Here is a 15,650-nt window from a genome sequence, read left to right on the forward strand (position 1 = left end):
GGAAATACAATTGGTAATTCGTTTTCTAGCTGTTAAAAAAACAGGAAGTGATGGATATATTATTACGCCACGAAAAGAAAATTGTCCCATCAAAAAAAAAACTATGCACTCCCTCCCGTGATCCGTACAAGTGGCAAACTATCAATCATCATGGTATATAACAACGAATCACAAATACTTCGCTATTATGGAAGAATTTACTCCTCCTCGCTTTGCTTCGCTTTCGATAAAAGTTACCAATCTTTTCAATGGGACTTTGCATTATAAAACGCTAGTGATGATTGTTGATAAATTCTCTGTTACGATCCTGTTTTATAATTTCAACGAGATGAAAGCATGCGTTTCTGAAGTCAGTCTGTTTTTTTTCTTTTTTGTTTAGTCTTTAGTTTCTAATAGGTTTCAAAAAAAAAAGTTGTTTTGCTGAAAAATCCCGATAAATTGAGGAATTCACCAATGTTATTATAGGTAGTGGTTTCATGCTACATAAATGTTCATATTTTGTGTAAAAAACCGTGCAATTTCATGTGATATTGTTTTGTTTTACTTAATAAGATACCGTTTCAAGTCCCGTTTTATTCAGTGTGTGATTGGTTTGGATATTTCTTTTTTTTTTGCGTGTAATCATCTGAAAAACTTTTACCATCATTCGTCATCAACATTATCTTATTAACTAAATTAAAAGTTTTGTTTTTTTTCCTTCGAATACCGCACAATTAAACAGCGTCAATGTTTGTCGTCACTGACGAGACAACCCGGATTCTGGCATTTGCTTCAAATTGGGAAATTTCTTTCGACTTTTCTCTCAGATCGCGGCGATCATTATCGGAAAAAGAATGCACACGCATTGAATGGTATAATTTATTTCTGTGCTTTGAGAGAGTAAGATGCTACGGATATTGTTTTGTAATCTTCTACCATGCATTGATGATGGACACCGTTTTTTTTGTTTTGTTTTGTTTCCTAAACACTTTATTCAAGGTATTGATTTGATGCATAATTCTACATTCTGCGTACTAAATGTTACCGCTAGTAAAGTTATTATACAACTGCCAAGAAATTGGATTAAAATGTAACTCTCGAATCATACTGCAGTAGAAGTTAATTTATGTAAAATTAAGACAAGCAATCCATTCCTAGGCTGGACCACGAATCGTTTAAGTTATCCATAGACTTATGTTTTCTCACACCATCTTTTTGCTTTACTTTTTTGTTTCGTTTTTCTCATTGATTTGCTCTTCCGATGCCGTGTGTTTTATGATACGGTTGTTCACCCTTAGTAGTGTGTGCATTTCTTCAATTTAATCGGATATTCGCCATTAATCAATGATATTTCAGTATGTCGGTAGGTCGCATTCGCGTGCGACTATTCTGCGTCAAGTTTCCAGTACTATTTACTTGGGCATAGTATGGTTAGTATAGTATTCTCATGGATGAGATGCTTTGCAGCTTATCTGTTTGTTTTGTTGCTTAGTTTTATCAATCGCTTTTGCATACAATCACACACATATTTATCTCTGTTTTTGCTGTGGTTGCTTACTTTTTGTTTGCTTAGTAATAACCACCTTGAGCGTACTGATCGGTCTTTGCATAGCCTTGCGAGTAGGCTTGCGTGTCTATAAAACATGTGAAATAAGAACGAATTATATTATTTTATCTTCTGTTTCAATGAGGCTTACTAGCTAAAATCCCGATAAATAAATAATAAATCATAACTAAACCATAACGGAAGGAACTTTGTGTAGACTTTGACGTTGCTAACTTCTTTTGATTGATTGTAGATCAGGTTTGCTTTTGCCTATTTTGTTTTTTTTTTCTCTAATTCTTCTAGTAAGAGATAACTAAAACTCAACTAACCGAAACGATAAATCATAGACAGTCGTGAGACATGAAAATGGTAAAAAAAAGTTTAGTAGTACTTACCGTATCCCGTGTAGGCTGACCGGTCATCGTACTGTGTGCTAGGATAGGTTTCCGTCGACACAGCGCTGTAATCGGTCGTGGTACCGTACGATTGGCTGTAGTCGGTAGAATAGCTGGTCTGATACCGTGTGTCGTACGTGCCGGAACTGAAATTATAGACAACATAGTTCGTTAGTTGAGAAATATAGCATTAGAACCAGCCGTAATGTTCAAGCTAACCTATAGTCGTAATGACTCGCATCGTACTCCGTTCCGGTTGCATATGCGGTTGACGGTACCGCTGTTGTCGCGTACGTGGTTTGACCATAGCCATTAGCAGCGTAGCTACCTTGGGTGGCAGCGGTCGCTCCATAGCCGGTACTGCTGGCGGCACCATGCGTTCCATAATGATCCATACTGGCTGGCGGGTGGGTATGTTCAGGATAACTTCCATGAGTTGCCATCGCAGGCTGAGCGCTGTACGATGAAACCGGCGCAGGGGCACCGTGATGCGGTGGCATACTCTTCGGTGGTAGAGATCTGCTCGGGGGACCGGAATCGTAACGGCCTCGTTTAGGTCCTGGAGGACCGCCCGGCATTCCACCACGTTTGATGGGTGTCACTGTAGTTGTATTGGATGGCTGTCGCGTGTCAAACTGTTGTCGCGGAGGACCTTGACTGTAGCCTTGCTGTCCATAGCCTGACATTTGACCGTACGATGGAGGTGGCGGAGGAGGTCCACTGTTATATCCGCTGTTATAACTTGGCTGGCCGTAACCTCCTGGACCTCCACCGTATCCACCGCCACGACCACGGCCCCGACCGCCTTCATAGCCTCCACGGAATGGACGAGGACCATCATAGCCTCCACCATACCCACCACGACCACGTCCCATGCCACGCGGAGGATAACTACTACGACCACGATAACCGCCCATACCACGTGATGAATGATAAGAACTACCACTCGAATGATATGACGTTTCTTGCGACTCGCGGGGATGTGAAAGACTGCTCGAGTCTGCTGTTTTGATCGGTTGTGGTGGCGTTGCTCGACCGGACTCCGAGCTAGCAGTCTGAGACGATGGTGGAACGCTCGATTTCTGTGCTGAAGAAGGAGCAGTCGAATTGGACGTCGATGTAGGCGTACTGCCACTGGTTGCAGCAACGGTCTTTGCCGTTGTGGTATCAGCTGATTTCAAATCTCCGCCGTTTTCGGTCGTAGAAGACGGCGGCGGGCCGGATCCGTTGGAAACCGAGGAAGGATAACTGCTGCTGCTGCGGGGTACCGACGAACCATAACTGCTCGATCCTAGCGGAGGTCGTCCGCCATACGGTCCGCCGCGTGACATCGGAGGGCCACCGCGTGGTGGTCCTCCCATACCACGAGGTGGACCCCCACGCATCAGACCACGGCCGCGCATCATCGGAGGACCACCTCCCATACCCATGCGGCCCATTGACGGACCACCGCGTCCACCGCCGCGGCTTCCATAGAAGGGCGATGACCTAAAACAAACATTTGAAAAAATAATGTTGATATTATGTTCATAGTGAAAAACGGACATTGGTAAGCGCTTAAAATTTTTCCGTTTCACGGATTTATGACCAATTCTGATCACAAAAGTTCACGCTATTAGCATGAAGCAAAACCAAAATTGCTACTTGGAATTCCAAGTTGGAATATATTTATTCTGTCTGATTTTTTTTTAAAACCTTATTTTAGAGAGAGGCCAGAGAGGGGTAAAAGATCATCATTTTTCAAATTCATTCAATTCAATTCATCTTATTTCATCATTGGAAAGAGAAAATATTCACGTGAAATACGATTCTATTAATGTGGCTGCCTTCGCTGGCTTACTAGTGCCCGTTTGGGAATGTCTTAAACAGAATTTATCGTTCAGGGTGCCCCGCAAAAAAATGTGCAATCAATTTAGTTCTATGCTCGAGACCACGATTTGCAAATCGCTTTCAAACCGATTGAGCCTAGTTATCTAGCACGTTAGTCCCCTCTATTCCCGGTGTCGGTCCGGTGGAGTCATCCGGCATCCTTGCAAAATGCCCTCCCCAACGATGAAAATCTCTCCGCTCTCGTTTGACTCCGCCAAGAATTTGGGCGTTAGTTGATTTGCGTTTTATACATCATAAGCTATATGCGGCAGTGAATGTTCCATGGTCGAAACATCTTGCGGAGTGAAAAGTAGGCCCAACTTCCAACTGGAATGCGTCGTTAAATCTGCTTACGTATATTATTGTCGGCAATAACCAGAGATCCTAAGTTTTCTTGTCTAAGGAGTCTCTTCCTACCATATATGTATTTGATATTTGATTTAGTTTCTAGCAATGATATCAAGGTCGTCTGCTATTTTGCCAAAAATCGACAATAGCAGAATTCGTCCCCTAGCCGCTACACTCTGCGGGATTCGGAAGAACTAGCGTAGCACACCACTCGCTGACATTATCTGCCATAGCAATTCGCGCACGACTCTATCATATGCAGCCTTAAAATCTTCGAAGATATGATGCACTCCCAACATTTTTGGAACATTTTTCGGAGAATTAAACTTGATCCGTAGTAGCACCAGACACAATCAAACCCACCTGATACTGCCCTAAGAAAAGTCTTGCTATTGAGGATAGATGATGTTAAAAGATTTGGGAGAGCACCTTGCAGGCGGCGTTGATCAACGCAATACAGCGACAATAACAGCAATCCAGCCAATCGCCCTTAAAAAGATGGAACAAATCACACCTTCCATCCACTCCTCCAGGTAGTTTCCGGCATTTCCCGCCAAACCAATCATTGACGGCCGAGGGTATTCCTGGCTCGACAGACGATGGTAAAGATTGGATGGTAAATGGTTGAATAATGCGCTCCAGAACCTCCATGGGGTTCCACAGCCTCTTATTCAGCAACTCCTACCTCTACCGCCTCGTGGTACCATCTGGGATACGTTCCTTAGTGGAAATCGGACAACCGGTGGAAACTAGGGTCGTATGCGGACAGAGAAGGGGGCACTCATGCGAACGCTGAAGTGTAAACTCCCCGCCTGCAGGACGGTTCTCTTGATTCCCAGGAACCAAAGCAGAGGGTCCAAAGCCCCTAAAGGAGATGGTTGTAATTGCTGTTATCCATGGCTATTATGTAAAAACTTGAATGGATAAACCCCTAATCCAAGGTGTGACGCGAACCGTGCTGAGGGATGAATGGTGGAGGGGGTTCTATAAATTCTCTCGCCGCAACGGAGCCTGTGGAGTACCAGGGCGTCCTCCACAGCAATTTGCCCTTGCTGCATCAAGCCAGTCACCGATGCAGTGGACAATTTCATACCGTGCAAGCTCTCTCTGCCGAAAAACAAAGAAACGGATGAGGTGGAGAGGATAGTAAGGGAGGAACAGGACTTGAACGATGCGCTAGCTGAGGTTCAGTCCGGATCCTCGTCTATCCTCAACACGCCGACTTTTTGTGAGTCGACAAACGAAGATGTGGCTCCAACTCTCTACTCACGGATCGAGACTCTGCCTGATCTCTGACTGTGTGTTGGAGGGTGGGCTGAAACAAAAGGAGAGTCGAACAGTTATGGCCTGCAGGATGGCTGTACAATCGCTCAAACAATCTAAAAATATATAACGTCGAGTATCCACCCCTGGGTTACTCAAAAGTTGCTGAGTCTCAGTAAGAGAGATCTCAGCAAGCTTATCGGTCTTGCGATAGGACATTGTCCGAGTAAATATCATCTTCGGAATCGCAGTTTCGTACAAGATGATATTTAACCTCGGAACACTAGCTCTGCAATCGTGGAGCACAAATAGTACGCTGACTGCAGTGTCTCAAAAAGGGGAGATCTGGTTGGTGTCGCCGATCAGGGCACTAGGTTCATAAACCTAGTCATCCCTGATTGGCACATGTCTCGCTCCAGCTACCAGCCTGTTGCTTCCTCAATAAGCGATAGGTAAGCTTGAAACGTATAGTAAAATAATAAAACGGGGCATACCACAATAGTTCAAAATAATGGACGCAGTAATAAGAGTACCCAACAGAGGAGAAGAAGAAGGTAAAGATTTCTCCAGCAGGTATGCGTAGTTCTCGGCAATTCGCGAGTTGTCTAGTTGCCGAAAGGTTTATCCGAGGACGGCTTCGCCGTAAGGTATAACCCGTCGATAGTTTTGAGCGCACATGGGCGCGCTACTGGGTGATAATCCGAGTCGATATCCGCACCCGATAAGAAGCGATTATTCGGGAAAACCGACCATCGGTGAGAATATGATCAATTTGGTTCAATGTTCGTTGGTGATCTCCAAGTGACTTTGTCGTTATATTTGCGGGGAAAGAAAATGCTTCAGATCAGCAGGCCTCGAGAAGCTGCAAAACTGATGCATCTCGGTGGTCGACCACTGCTCCGGTGAAATTGGGTTTAACGCCACGAATCCTCCACACCTTCTCGCTTTTTGCGACAGACCTCCAGCATCGACCGAATGCCAAACTTTCGGGGTGCTGTAGCCAGTCATGCCAGATCCATGGATTTAGAAATTCATCTACTAACCTGCGGATCAAGTGCTCATAACTACGGATTGTCATAAACTTTACGGAAAAGGTTGTATATACATGCAATGCATGTTCCGAAAAACATAATTTGATTCTTTTAGAACTTTTCATATCGGCCAATAATGTTCTTCTGAAAGAATGAAACGAACAGAATAGTACAGACCTGAGCGAGTGTAGTTACCGCATCATTTCGCGGGTCAATGCCGCCTACAAGATGCTCTCCCATATTTGGTTTATTTTTTTATTTTAAAAATTTCATCCGACCTATTGGTGGTCCTAATGAATAATTAGTGAAATTAGTGATAACACTAGAGGGTAACTATATCTACGGCGAAGTCGCTCTTTAAATGCAATACCTGTCAAATTAAATTCAAATAGATCCGCAATAGATTTGAAGCCGGATGACCAGAAGCGAATCGGGTCGAGTTATCTATAGGTGACATTACACTGCAGTATTTCCGGGGAGTCGATTTCGCTAATTAATACTTTTCCGAATTGGCGAAACGAATCTTTTTTGTTCCAGTGTTTGCAAACCCAGAGGTTGACAGCGATCACTGTAAGTTAGTAGCTGCAAGGGATCGCACCAAGGTAGGAATCTCAGAGCAAAACGAATGAATTTTCGTTGCACCGATTCTATTCTAGCAAGCCAGGTGCTCTGGTACGGACACCAAACAACAAACTGGTTTCGAGTATCCGTCGCACTAAAGAGTGGTATAACGACTTGAGGCACAACGGATCCTTGAACTCATTGGCGTTTTTAAAAATGAAACCAAGCTATCGGTTAGCTTACGTAATAATTTCACTGTAGTTTTTGTACAGTACTCGAAACGAAAGCGCAACATCTGGAGAAACTCCCGAGTCACGGATCTGCGTGACTCTACATAGTGGCTGATTGGACAAGTAGGTTTTTATCTGATGAAAGATAGCAGTTGACGCAACACTATTGGACGCTGACGGTCAGAAAATTTAGCAAACACCAGTTTATGAAAAACGTCAACGAGCTGCTGAAGCTCACCGCAATCCAGGCTATTTCGAACGACTTTGAATACTTTTACGTCATCTGCATAGAGCTTTCGGCAACCATCCGGAAAGTAGCAGCGATGTATCATTGATGAACAACGTAACGAGCAGTGGTTCTACGTTGCTACCTTGCGGTACTCCTGAGGTGTTTCTAAACTGTGCTGAAAGTTGCAATCCAATTTGCTCGAGAAGTAAGCATTGGAGTGGCCGATGATGAGCCGGAGTCAGAGTTAGCGCAATGTCCAATCGATGGAATACTAGCAGAAGCAGGATCAATAAGAGGGAGTCATAACATCGTCACATACAGTCCCCTGAGGCCAAGCATCAAGGTTCAAGGCCATAGTTTTGTACGCCAGAGGAAAGCAAACTTTGAACGAAACGAAGTTGTGCGATAGAACGTCGTTCCTTTTTTCACCAGTGGAACAACCGTAATTTGTAGACCGTCTCGTACAGGCCTCGCTATGACGTCAGAAGTCACGGTGCGGTGGAACCACGAGATACACCCAAAATAACTTCGGCGGGGAGCTGGCCACGGGCTTTTCATGGTTCTCGGCAGATTTAGTGCCGGTAACCGGTTTATTAGGAGTCTCCGAGTCACCGCGTCAACGTTTTGAAAGACGTTCACGATCAGGTACCCGCATCGGGGTTGCAGCTTTTTTGACTCCGTTAAGTCGTCTATCCCCATGCAAGAGAATTCGCAGGGCGGTACCAAGCGGGCCCGTGCTGCTACGGATCAAACCTTTACGCTCCGACAAATCCTCCAGAAATGTCGGGAATACACCGCGCTCACACGTCATATTTTCGTGAATTTCAGGGCAGCATAGGACACAGTCGAGCGCGAACAGCTATGCCAGCTAATGCACGAAAACGGGTTTCCGGACAAACTGACGCGACTGATCAAAACTACCCTAGAGCGAGTGACGTGTTACGTGGGTGTTTTGGAGCCACTCTCGAGTCCTTTCGAATTGCGCAGAGGGTTGCGGCAAGAGGATGGACTGTCCTGTATGTTATTCAATATCGCTATTAAAGATGTGATCTGGCGAGCGGGCATCGAAACGAAAGGAATGATCTTCAGTTAGAGTAGCCAACTCCTAGCCTTCGCAGACAACCTGGACATCATTACTAGAAACCTTGGGACGGCGGAAACAATCTACGGGTTACAAATCAATATGCCGAAAACCAAATATATGGCAGGAAGAGGCTTCAGAAAAAAACAAGTTTGCCTCAAACGGATGGTGACTGTTGACGACGATGAACTGGAAGTGGTTCGTATATTTGGGATCTCTGGTCACCGCCATCAATAATGGGAGTAAGGAAATTCAACGGCACATTCAAGCTGGAGCTGACAATGTACAAAATGTCAATCAGACCGGTAGTCCTCTACGGAGTTGAGACAGTAACTTTGCTTACGAAAGACATGCGTGTACCAGCCGTATTTGAATGAAAGATGTTGCGGACTATTTCTGGCGGAGTACAAACGGATAGCGGAGAGTGGCGTAGACGTATGAGCCAGGAGTTGCAAGCACTACCTGGAGGGATTCCCATCCATCGTCAGCTGGCGAAAGGTGGGAGACTACGGCGGGCCGGCCTCGTCACAAGGAAGCCGGAAGACTAAATCCGAGATCTTCAAGAGCCCTACCGGCACCAGGAATAGGGGGGCCCAACGTCACAGAACAGAAGTGGAAGAATCCAAACACGTACACGCTACTTTCTACAGATACCCCCAGGAAACTCATCAAACTGATTAAATCTACGATGGATGGTACACAGTGCTGTGTTCGGATTTCGGGTGGATTGTCAAGTTCATTCGAATCACACAGAGGGCTTCGTCAAGATGATAGTCTTTCATGCCTGCTGTTCAGTATAGCGCTACAAGGTGTTATGAACCGAGCGGATATCTGCTTTGCGGATAACATGGATATTATCGGCAGAACATCTGTGGCGGTGGCTGAACAGTATACCAGACTAAAGCGCGAAGCAGAAAAGATTGGGTTAAAGGTAAATACGTCTAAAACAAAGTACATGCTGGCCAGCGGAACCGAGGCCGAACGACACCGCTTGAGCAGTATTATATTGATCGACGGCGATGAGTTTGAGGTAGTCGATGAATTTGTCTACCTTGGCTCACTGGTAACGGCGGACAATGATACCAGCCATGAGATTCGGAGGAAGTCGTTATCAGCGGAAGTCGTACTTACTATGGGCTCCACAAGCAATTGCGGTCGAGCAGACTAAGTCCCCGTACAAAGTGCACCCTGTACAAGACGCTTATTAGACCGGTTGTTCTCTACGGGCATGAAACATGGACAATGCTCGAGGAGGACCTGCGAGTGCTCGGAGTTTTCGAACGACGAGTGTTAAGAACGATCTTCTGCGGTGTACAGGAGAACGGAGTATGGAGGCGGAGGATGAACCATGAACTCGCACAGCTCTATGGCGAACCCAGTATCCAGAAGGTGGCTAAAGCTGGACGGATACGATGGGCAGGAAATGTTGCAAGAATGCCGGACTACTACCCTGCAAAGATGGTGTTCGCCTCAAATCCGGTAGGAACAAGACGACCAGGAGCGCAGCGAGCAAGATGGTTAGACCAGGTGGAGCGAGATCTGTCGGAGAGTACTCGGTGTCCGAGGAATTGGAGAGTGGTAGCCCTTAACCGAGTTACATGGAGAAACTTTGTTCAACAGGCTTTGTCTTAGGACGGCAAGCCACCTAACTCCAGCTGCGAGCAAAAAGATTATTCATGTTGTTGGTCTTGGTATTGAGATTCATACGCTGCACACAACCAATCGCCTGTATCTGTTATATTTCTCGACGCTATCATGCGCTGAACATGATCTGACATGAGGTTTATCATAATCGGGTGTATTAGACTTCAACGATTAAAAACTCAAAACTAAAATCCGACAAGTTTTTATATAATATTGATTTCGCTTGAACTTGAACTTGAAAGGGTACACGTGCAAGCGGTTGATCAATTGGGAGAAAATATAGATTCTATTGAATACTAATCATTATTATTCCCTTATAGATAGGTGATAGACGATAGTGTTTAATCTACATACTATCTATAATTCACGGTCATCGTATATTAAATCGTAATATTCTAAAATATTTGAATATCAAGATTTCCAAAGTTTTATTTAGCTTAAAACGGGATTTTTTCTTGTTCTTGTTGGATTGGACCTTTTGAAAAGCTACGTGAAATTTCAGATCTTGATTCCTACCTGAGTAGGCAATGACAAACAAGAGTTTACCTTGCTCTCGATATTTAACTTGTTATGAATTACCTAGGCCTACTTGATAATATAAAAAACAAGTGGAAACGGCTGAAACCTACCTGCCTCGGTCTCCGAAACCCCCACGTCCTCGTTCCCCGAAGCCACCGCGTCCGCGGTAGCCACCCCTAGGAGGACCTGACATATCCATTATCACTGGTTTTAAGCAAAATTTACTAATTCACGAAGTCCAGCAATTCCAAAACAACGCACTTTTAGCTAGCTGTCAGTTTCTTCCACGCACCACCACTATCGCAAAACACCGGTTTTCCTCTGTGTCGGTGCTGAATTAATATGCGAAGCCCTCTTTCGGAGCGCCACCCGGCCGCATGAAACAAAATCGATACGTGCAAGCCACTGCAATCAATTCAATTTTCCGACGGTTTTCGATTGCTTCTAATCACAATTATTTCGGCTTTATTCAACCTAAAAATCTCACCAACAAACGCTGCCGTCTGGTGCCGATCGAAAAAACACACTTCTTCGGGTCGCGATCACTTTTTAAAGCCACAAAATGCTTTAAAATAAAAACTCGCGACGGAACGATGTGTACGCGCTGAGCTAACTTTTCACTGTAAAAGAAAAATGGCTGCCCATCTACATACATACCCGCACGCAGCCAGAAAAGCTGTCAATGAATGGATCGAAGTTGCTGTTTCTAGGCAGAGGAAAAGAGAAAGCCTGCATTCGCAGGTAACTGCACCGCACAGGAAGGAATGAAAAGCAAACAATGAATCACGACAGAAGCCAAAGAAGCGAGAACTGTTTGAAAGGTATACGCTCTTGCACTTGATACAGGGTGGCAGTCCAATTTTTGGAATTTCCAAAATATTCACTGATGTAACAAAAACAAAGTGAGATCCCAGTCGAATTCAGGGAAAAAGCTAGTAGAAGCCAGAAAAAAACCTGCATGAACAAATGGTTGACATGTTAAATAATATATTCATTAACCTGCCTTATTATATACTGTTTCAGTTTGCTTTTCATACGGACACAATTTCTTATTGATTTTATTTCATTTGGAACTTAACTAAAATTAACAAAACGGGGTTATTTTTGCGGGCGAAACAATTCCCAGCCCCCAGTTAGGAAATTCGGATCAACAGCTTGCACCGGATTGACACAAAAAATATTTATTCTGTTCTGTTCTGACAGGGCACAATGCCGTCCACTTGGTGCGTGCGCACTTTCTGTGTAATATTCATATGAGCTGAATTTAAAAATATATAGGTACACACAGCTTAACAAGCCTCGATTACTTAGGACGTTTAGCATTTAGTTTTTCTTTTATATTCCATCAATAAAATAGATATCTACACGGGTGCCTAAGCATACGTAAATAGTTAGCGTATTCAGTCATCAACAGGAGTTAGTAGAGCTGCCTATATTTCATATAGGAATAAATAGATATCTACAATTTTTTAACCTCAAACAAGCAATACAAGAAAAAAAACCATTCTCTTCAACTCTTAGTTCTACACCAGATTTGCAGTAGAATTATAAAGGATTTTTTTTTCTGTCATTCAAAAAGGAAATACTTAAGTAATATTTCGTAACAAATTTAAACTTAATAAAACCATTGGCACATGTTTTGATTAAAGGAAGAAAAAATGGTTTGAGACGCAAAGATACATTGTGTGAATTGCACTGACTACAGAAAATCTTTAGAAAACCTAGTCAAATTTGCAAACAAATTGCTAGAAACCTACTAACATAAGGTTAGCAAGTTTTTAAGACATCTTTTCGATTTGCCCACATTTTAAATAGTTTACACATAATACTTCACAGAGATAGTGTTGTATTTGAACCTTGAATTTTCATTGATAATGAAGCTCTTTCAACAAGAGAACTGGTATTTATCTGTTTTCATTTTGAAGTGTACTAAATGTCATGCTGTCATGCATTGATAGTATACCGTGAAAATAAAATATTCATTTGATTTATGAATTCTGTCGTCTGCTTTTGTTACAGTGTTTGTGCACGTGTGATGTTTTACAAAAATGTGTGCGTGAACGCTTGAATCCCCAGCGTATAGATTTTCTTTTCTTTTCTAAGTAGGATGTATGTGTGCGATTATCAAAATGTGAGTAATGTTCAAAAGCATAATAATGCACTATGATTTTCCTTTACAGTAGGAACATTTGCTTTGCCTTCTTATACTAGATTGTGATGTTAGTACATGACATTCAGAGTAGGCGCATGTGCCACAAAATAGTTGATCTCATTTTGTTTGAGTGTCTTTGGTGCTATCTTACTAAGCTACGTTTTAGTATAGGGGAACATTGTGTGACGAGGGGAGTGACGGTGATTAGGGCCGATTTCGGTGTTACTACGTTTGGGTGCCGTTCTAAATATTGTGAGTAGGGCTATCAACGAATCGATGCTTAGTGCTACGTGCTTTGCTGCAGGAAGCTCTGCGCAGGGAACTTACACTACCACTAAAGCCGTCGTGATCCAGAGATTCTGATAAAAAGGCTAGAGATTAGTTACTGTCCGAGATTAGTTTGTTTTGAATTTCAAAGAGCCTTACATCTAACACTGAAAAAAGGCACAACTTCAGCCGCTGATGTAATTAAAAATTATAGAATTTTAACATAGATGTGATAGGTACTGAGTTCAACCTAATGCATGCTAAGTGAATAATTATCGAGCTCATGCGTTTTTCAAAACTCATGGAGAAACAGAATAAATAATTCAGCGACAGTGAATAGATAATACAAAGCACCTTCTTCAAACGTGTCACAGTAATGTTTAATTTATGCTAATGTACTATAACTGGGTAATCGCTCTATTTGCAACATTTAAAATAAAATTAAAGATCTTAATTTGAGCATAAATAAGCAGTCATAAAATCGAAAAAAAGGCAGTAATAATTTACCAGTTTTTTCCAGAAATCGATAAACAGAAGACTTAACCTCAAAATTTCATTTCACGCGCCATCTTTCACAGGATCAAATAATGCTAACAATAAATAGTTGTGTATTGTTTATTAAGAAAAAAAAACACATAAAACCATCTGACCTACTACTAAGCCTCAGGGTTTAGTCTAAACAGTCTGCTCAACAAGAACATGGCTAAGTAGGATGTTTATTATATTCTACGACAGATATTTGTTAGTCAGGATTCTTCAGGTCTACGTCAAACCAAACAGATTAAATATACATACACGCCATCGAGCGTCAAAACATGATTAAGTCCTAACGAGCCCTCAACTCTTAGGCTGATAAATAATCGTAGATCCAATGAAATCACTAAACATGTGTACAAACTGAACCACACCTACTTAGTGACAGTAAGTAGTACAAATGGCATCTTAGTTTTTTACTTAATCGTACAAGAAACATACAAACTAAAGTTATCGGAAGACACTATCTAAAATAAACATACGAATACAGAGAGAGGGAGAAAAGAGAGTAAAATGTACGAACTAAATGAATAATTTTTGTCGAAGTCCCAACACGGAAGCCGACACCACAATGATAGAGAGTAGGTACATTCACGCACACACACGCACGCACACAGAGACAGAAACATAGACCAAGAGAGAGAGGAGAGTTTCAATTAGAGGAAGAACCTTTGTCCGTTGGCGAACCGAGGGTTAGGCTGCTCAGGCTCGAGCTAAGATTGTACGGTCTGGGTGACGGCGGCATCGGTGTGTTCTCCTCCATCGGCAGGCAGGTTTCGACCATCGCTTCCAGACAGTTGACGAACAGTTCCGACGATTCGACCATCATGTTGTACTGGTTGGAAGAAGTACGAAGTTTAAAAAGGTAAAATAGAATTTCCTTCTGGCAAATTCTGACTGCACTCTGGGCTTACCTTAGTGAATGGTCCAGCGAAACGCCACAAACCCCCGAAGCCACAGCTCTGCAGAAAGTGTAACGGCTGCTGGGAAGCATCCTCGCTGGCCAGCATATTCTGGATGATGCTCTGCACGGAGGCCAGCACAATCTGATCGGTTGACACCGACAGTACATTGTTCACCTTCTGATCCAGTAAGGAGTGACTGCGGAAATAAAATGATACACAAATGTAAGTTTTATGTGACTGCCTTCAAATCTTAATCTTAAGATAAATTGTCCAAAAAACTGTTCAAAACTGAATTTCCCATTGTTTGAACATAGAAAATTATTATTCATTCTAAATCGGACAGTATACGAGTTCTACACTAGTCCTAACTTAAAATTGGCCTCAATTCAGCACTAAATACGTTGATGTCATCGATGAGCTAGGTGCTCATGCCGCGGCACTCTAGAGATATCAAGCGGCACACCTCTAAAGCCTTAAAAATAACATTTATAGGGCTTTACACACCTCCGGTTCAATTTTACATATGAAATGGGAGCACTGCCAGTTGTCAAAATCATCTCGCACGGTTACCAGATCAATCAGATTATAACGAATTTAACAAATCTTGAAGTTCGGCACTTTCGGTACAGCATCGGCACAGTTCGGCTCGTTTCAAGTCGCCTAACATAAAAACGGCTGTGCCGAGTGACCGACCCCTTGGACTAACAGGTAATTGAGAAGTGTGTAAAAGGTATTTATGTAATCAACGAGTAATTAATCGATTGAACACCCCTCGAGCAATTAGTATAGCAAACTAAAACTTGAGGTCGCTGCCATCGCTACTATGTAACTCCACACTCAAAAAAATCGACACGTCGCATCCACGTGAAAAATCATGTAAACTTCTGTACAGCAACTTACATGAACTTCGTGTACTAGTTAATGGGAAAGTTGATAAAATTCACTGGAATCGCACGTAAACTGGTTAGTATCAGTGCGAGTTACCAATAATTCACGTGAATGTTACATTACTGTTACTGTGAAAGTGTGATGGATGAGAATTACCTGTTTCCACGTAAACTTGACGTGCCGATTTTTTTGAGTGCAGCACAAAGTAA

At 42.9% G+C, this 15,650-nt stretch overlaps 2 protein-coding genes across 3 annotated transcripts in view; both read right to left on the minus strand.

The window, feature by feature from the left end:
* Positions 1-852: 852 nt before the first annotated feature.
* LOC128742337 (collagen alpha-1(III) chain-like) lies at positions 853-11,299 on the minus strand. The gene is made up of 4 exons (XM_053838669.1): positions 10,806-11,299; positions 2,140-3,408; positions 1,921-2,066; positions 853-1,613 (listed from the first exon to the last, which is right to left on the minus strand). Exons 1-4 carry the CDS (start codon positions 10,892-10,894, stop codon positions 1,549-1,551), a joined length of 1,569 nt encoding a protein of 522 aa, XP_053694644.1. The 5' UTR covers positions 10,895-11,299; the 3' UTR covers positions 853-1,548.
* A 2,380-nt stretch (positions 11,300-13,679) lies between these two features.
* The window catches only part of LOC128741105 (neurofibromin), a 56,328-nt gene continuing 54,357 nt past the window's right edge, over positions 13,680-15,650 (minus strand). For both annotated transcript variants that reach the window (XM_053836681.1, XM_053836680.1), the window contains exons 8-9: positions 14,563-14,749; positions 13,680-14,483 (exon numbers count right to left, since the gene is read on the minus strand). In XM_053836681.1, the coding sequence (XP_053692656.1) occupies positions 14,301-14,483; positions 14,563-14,749 (370 nt within the window). In that variant the 3' untranslated portion in view covers positions 13,680-14,300. The remainder of the gene's footprint in view (positions 14,484-14,562; positions 14,750-15,650) is intronic.

This window comes from Sabethes cyaneus, chromosome 3 (assembly GCF_943734655.1).
Source record: "Sabethes cyaneus chromosome 3, idSabCyanKW18_F2, whole genome shotgun sequence".
NCBI classification, from domain to species: domain Eukaryota; kingdom Metazoa; phylum Arthropoda; class Insecta; order Diptera; family Culicidae; genus Sabethes; species Sabethes cyaneus.

What these genes read in the sequence shown, in the direction of transcription:
- LOC128742337 (XM_053838669.1), bottom strand. Translation starts at nt 10,894, where the DNA reads ATGGATATGTCAGGTCCTCCTAGGGGTGGCTACCGCGGACGCGGTGGC. An exon ending in GCGAGTCATTACGACTATAG is followed by an intron (nt 2,067 to 2,139) that starts GTTAGCTTGAAC and finishes CTATAATTTCAG; the next exon opens with TTCCGGCACGTACGACACAC. An exon ending in GTCAGCCTACACGGGATACG is followed by an intron (nt 1,614 to 1,920) that starts GTAAGTACTACT and finishes CATGTTTTATAG; the next exon opens with ACACGCAAGCCTACTCGCAA.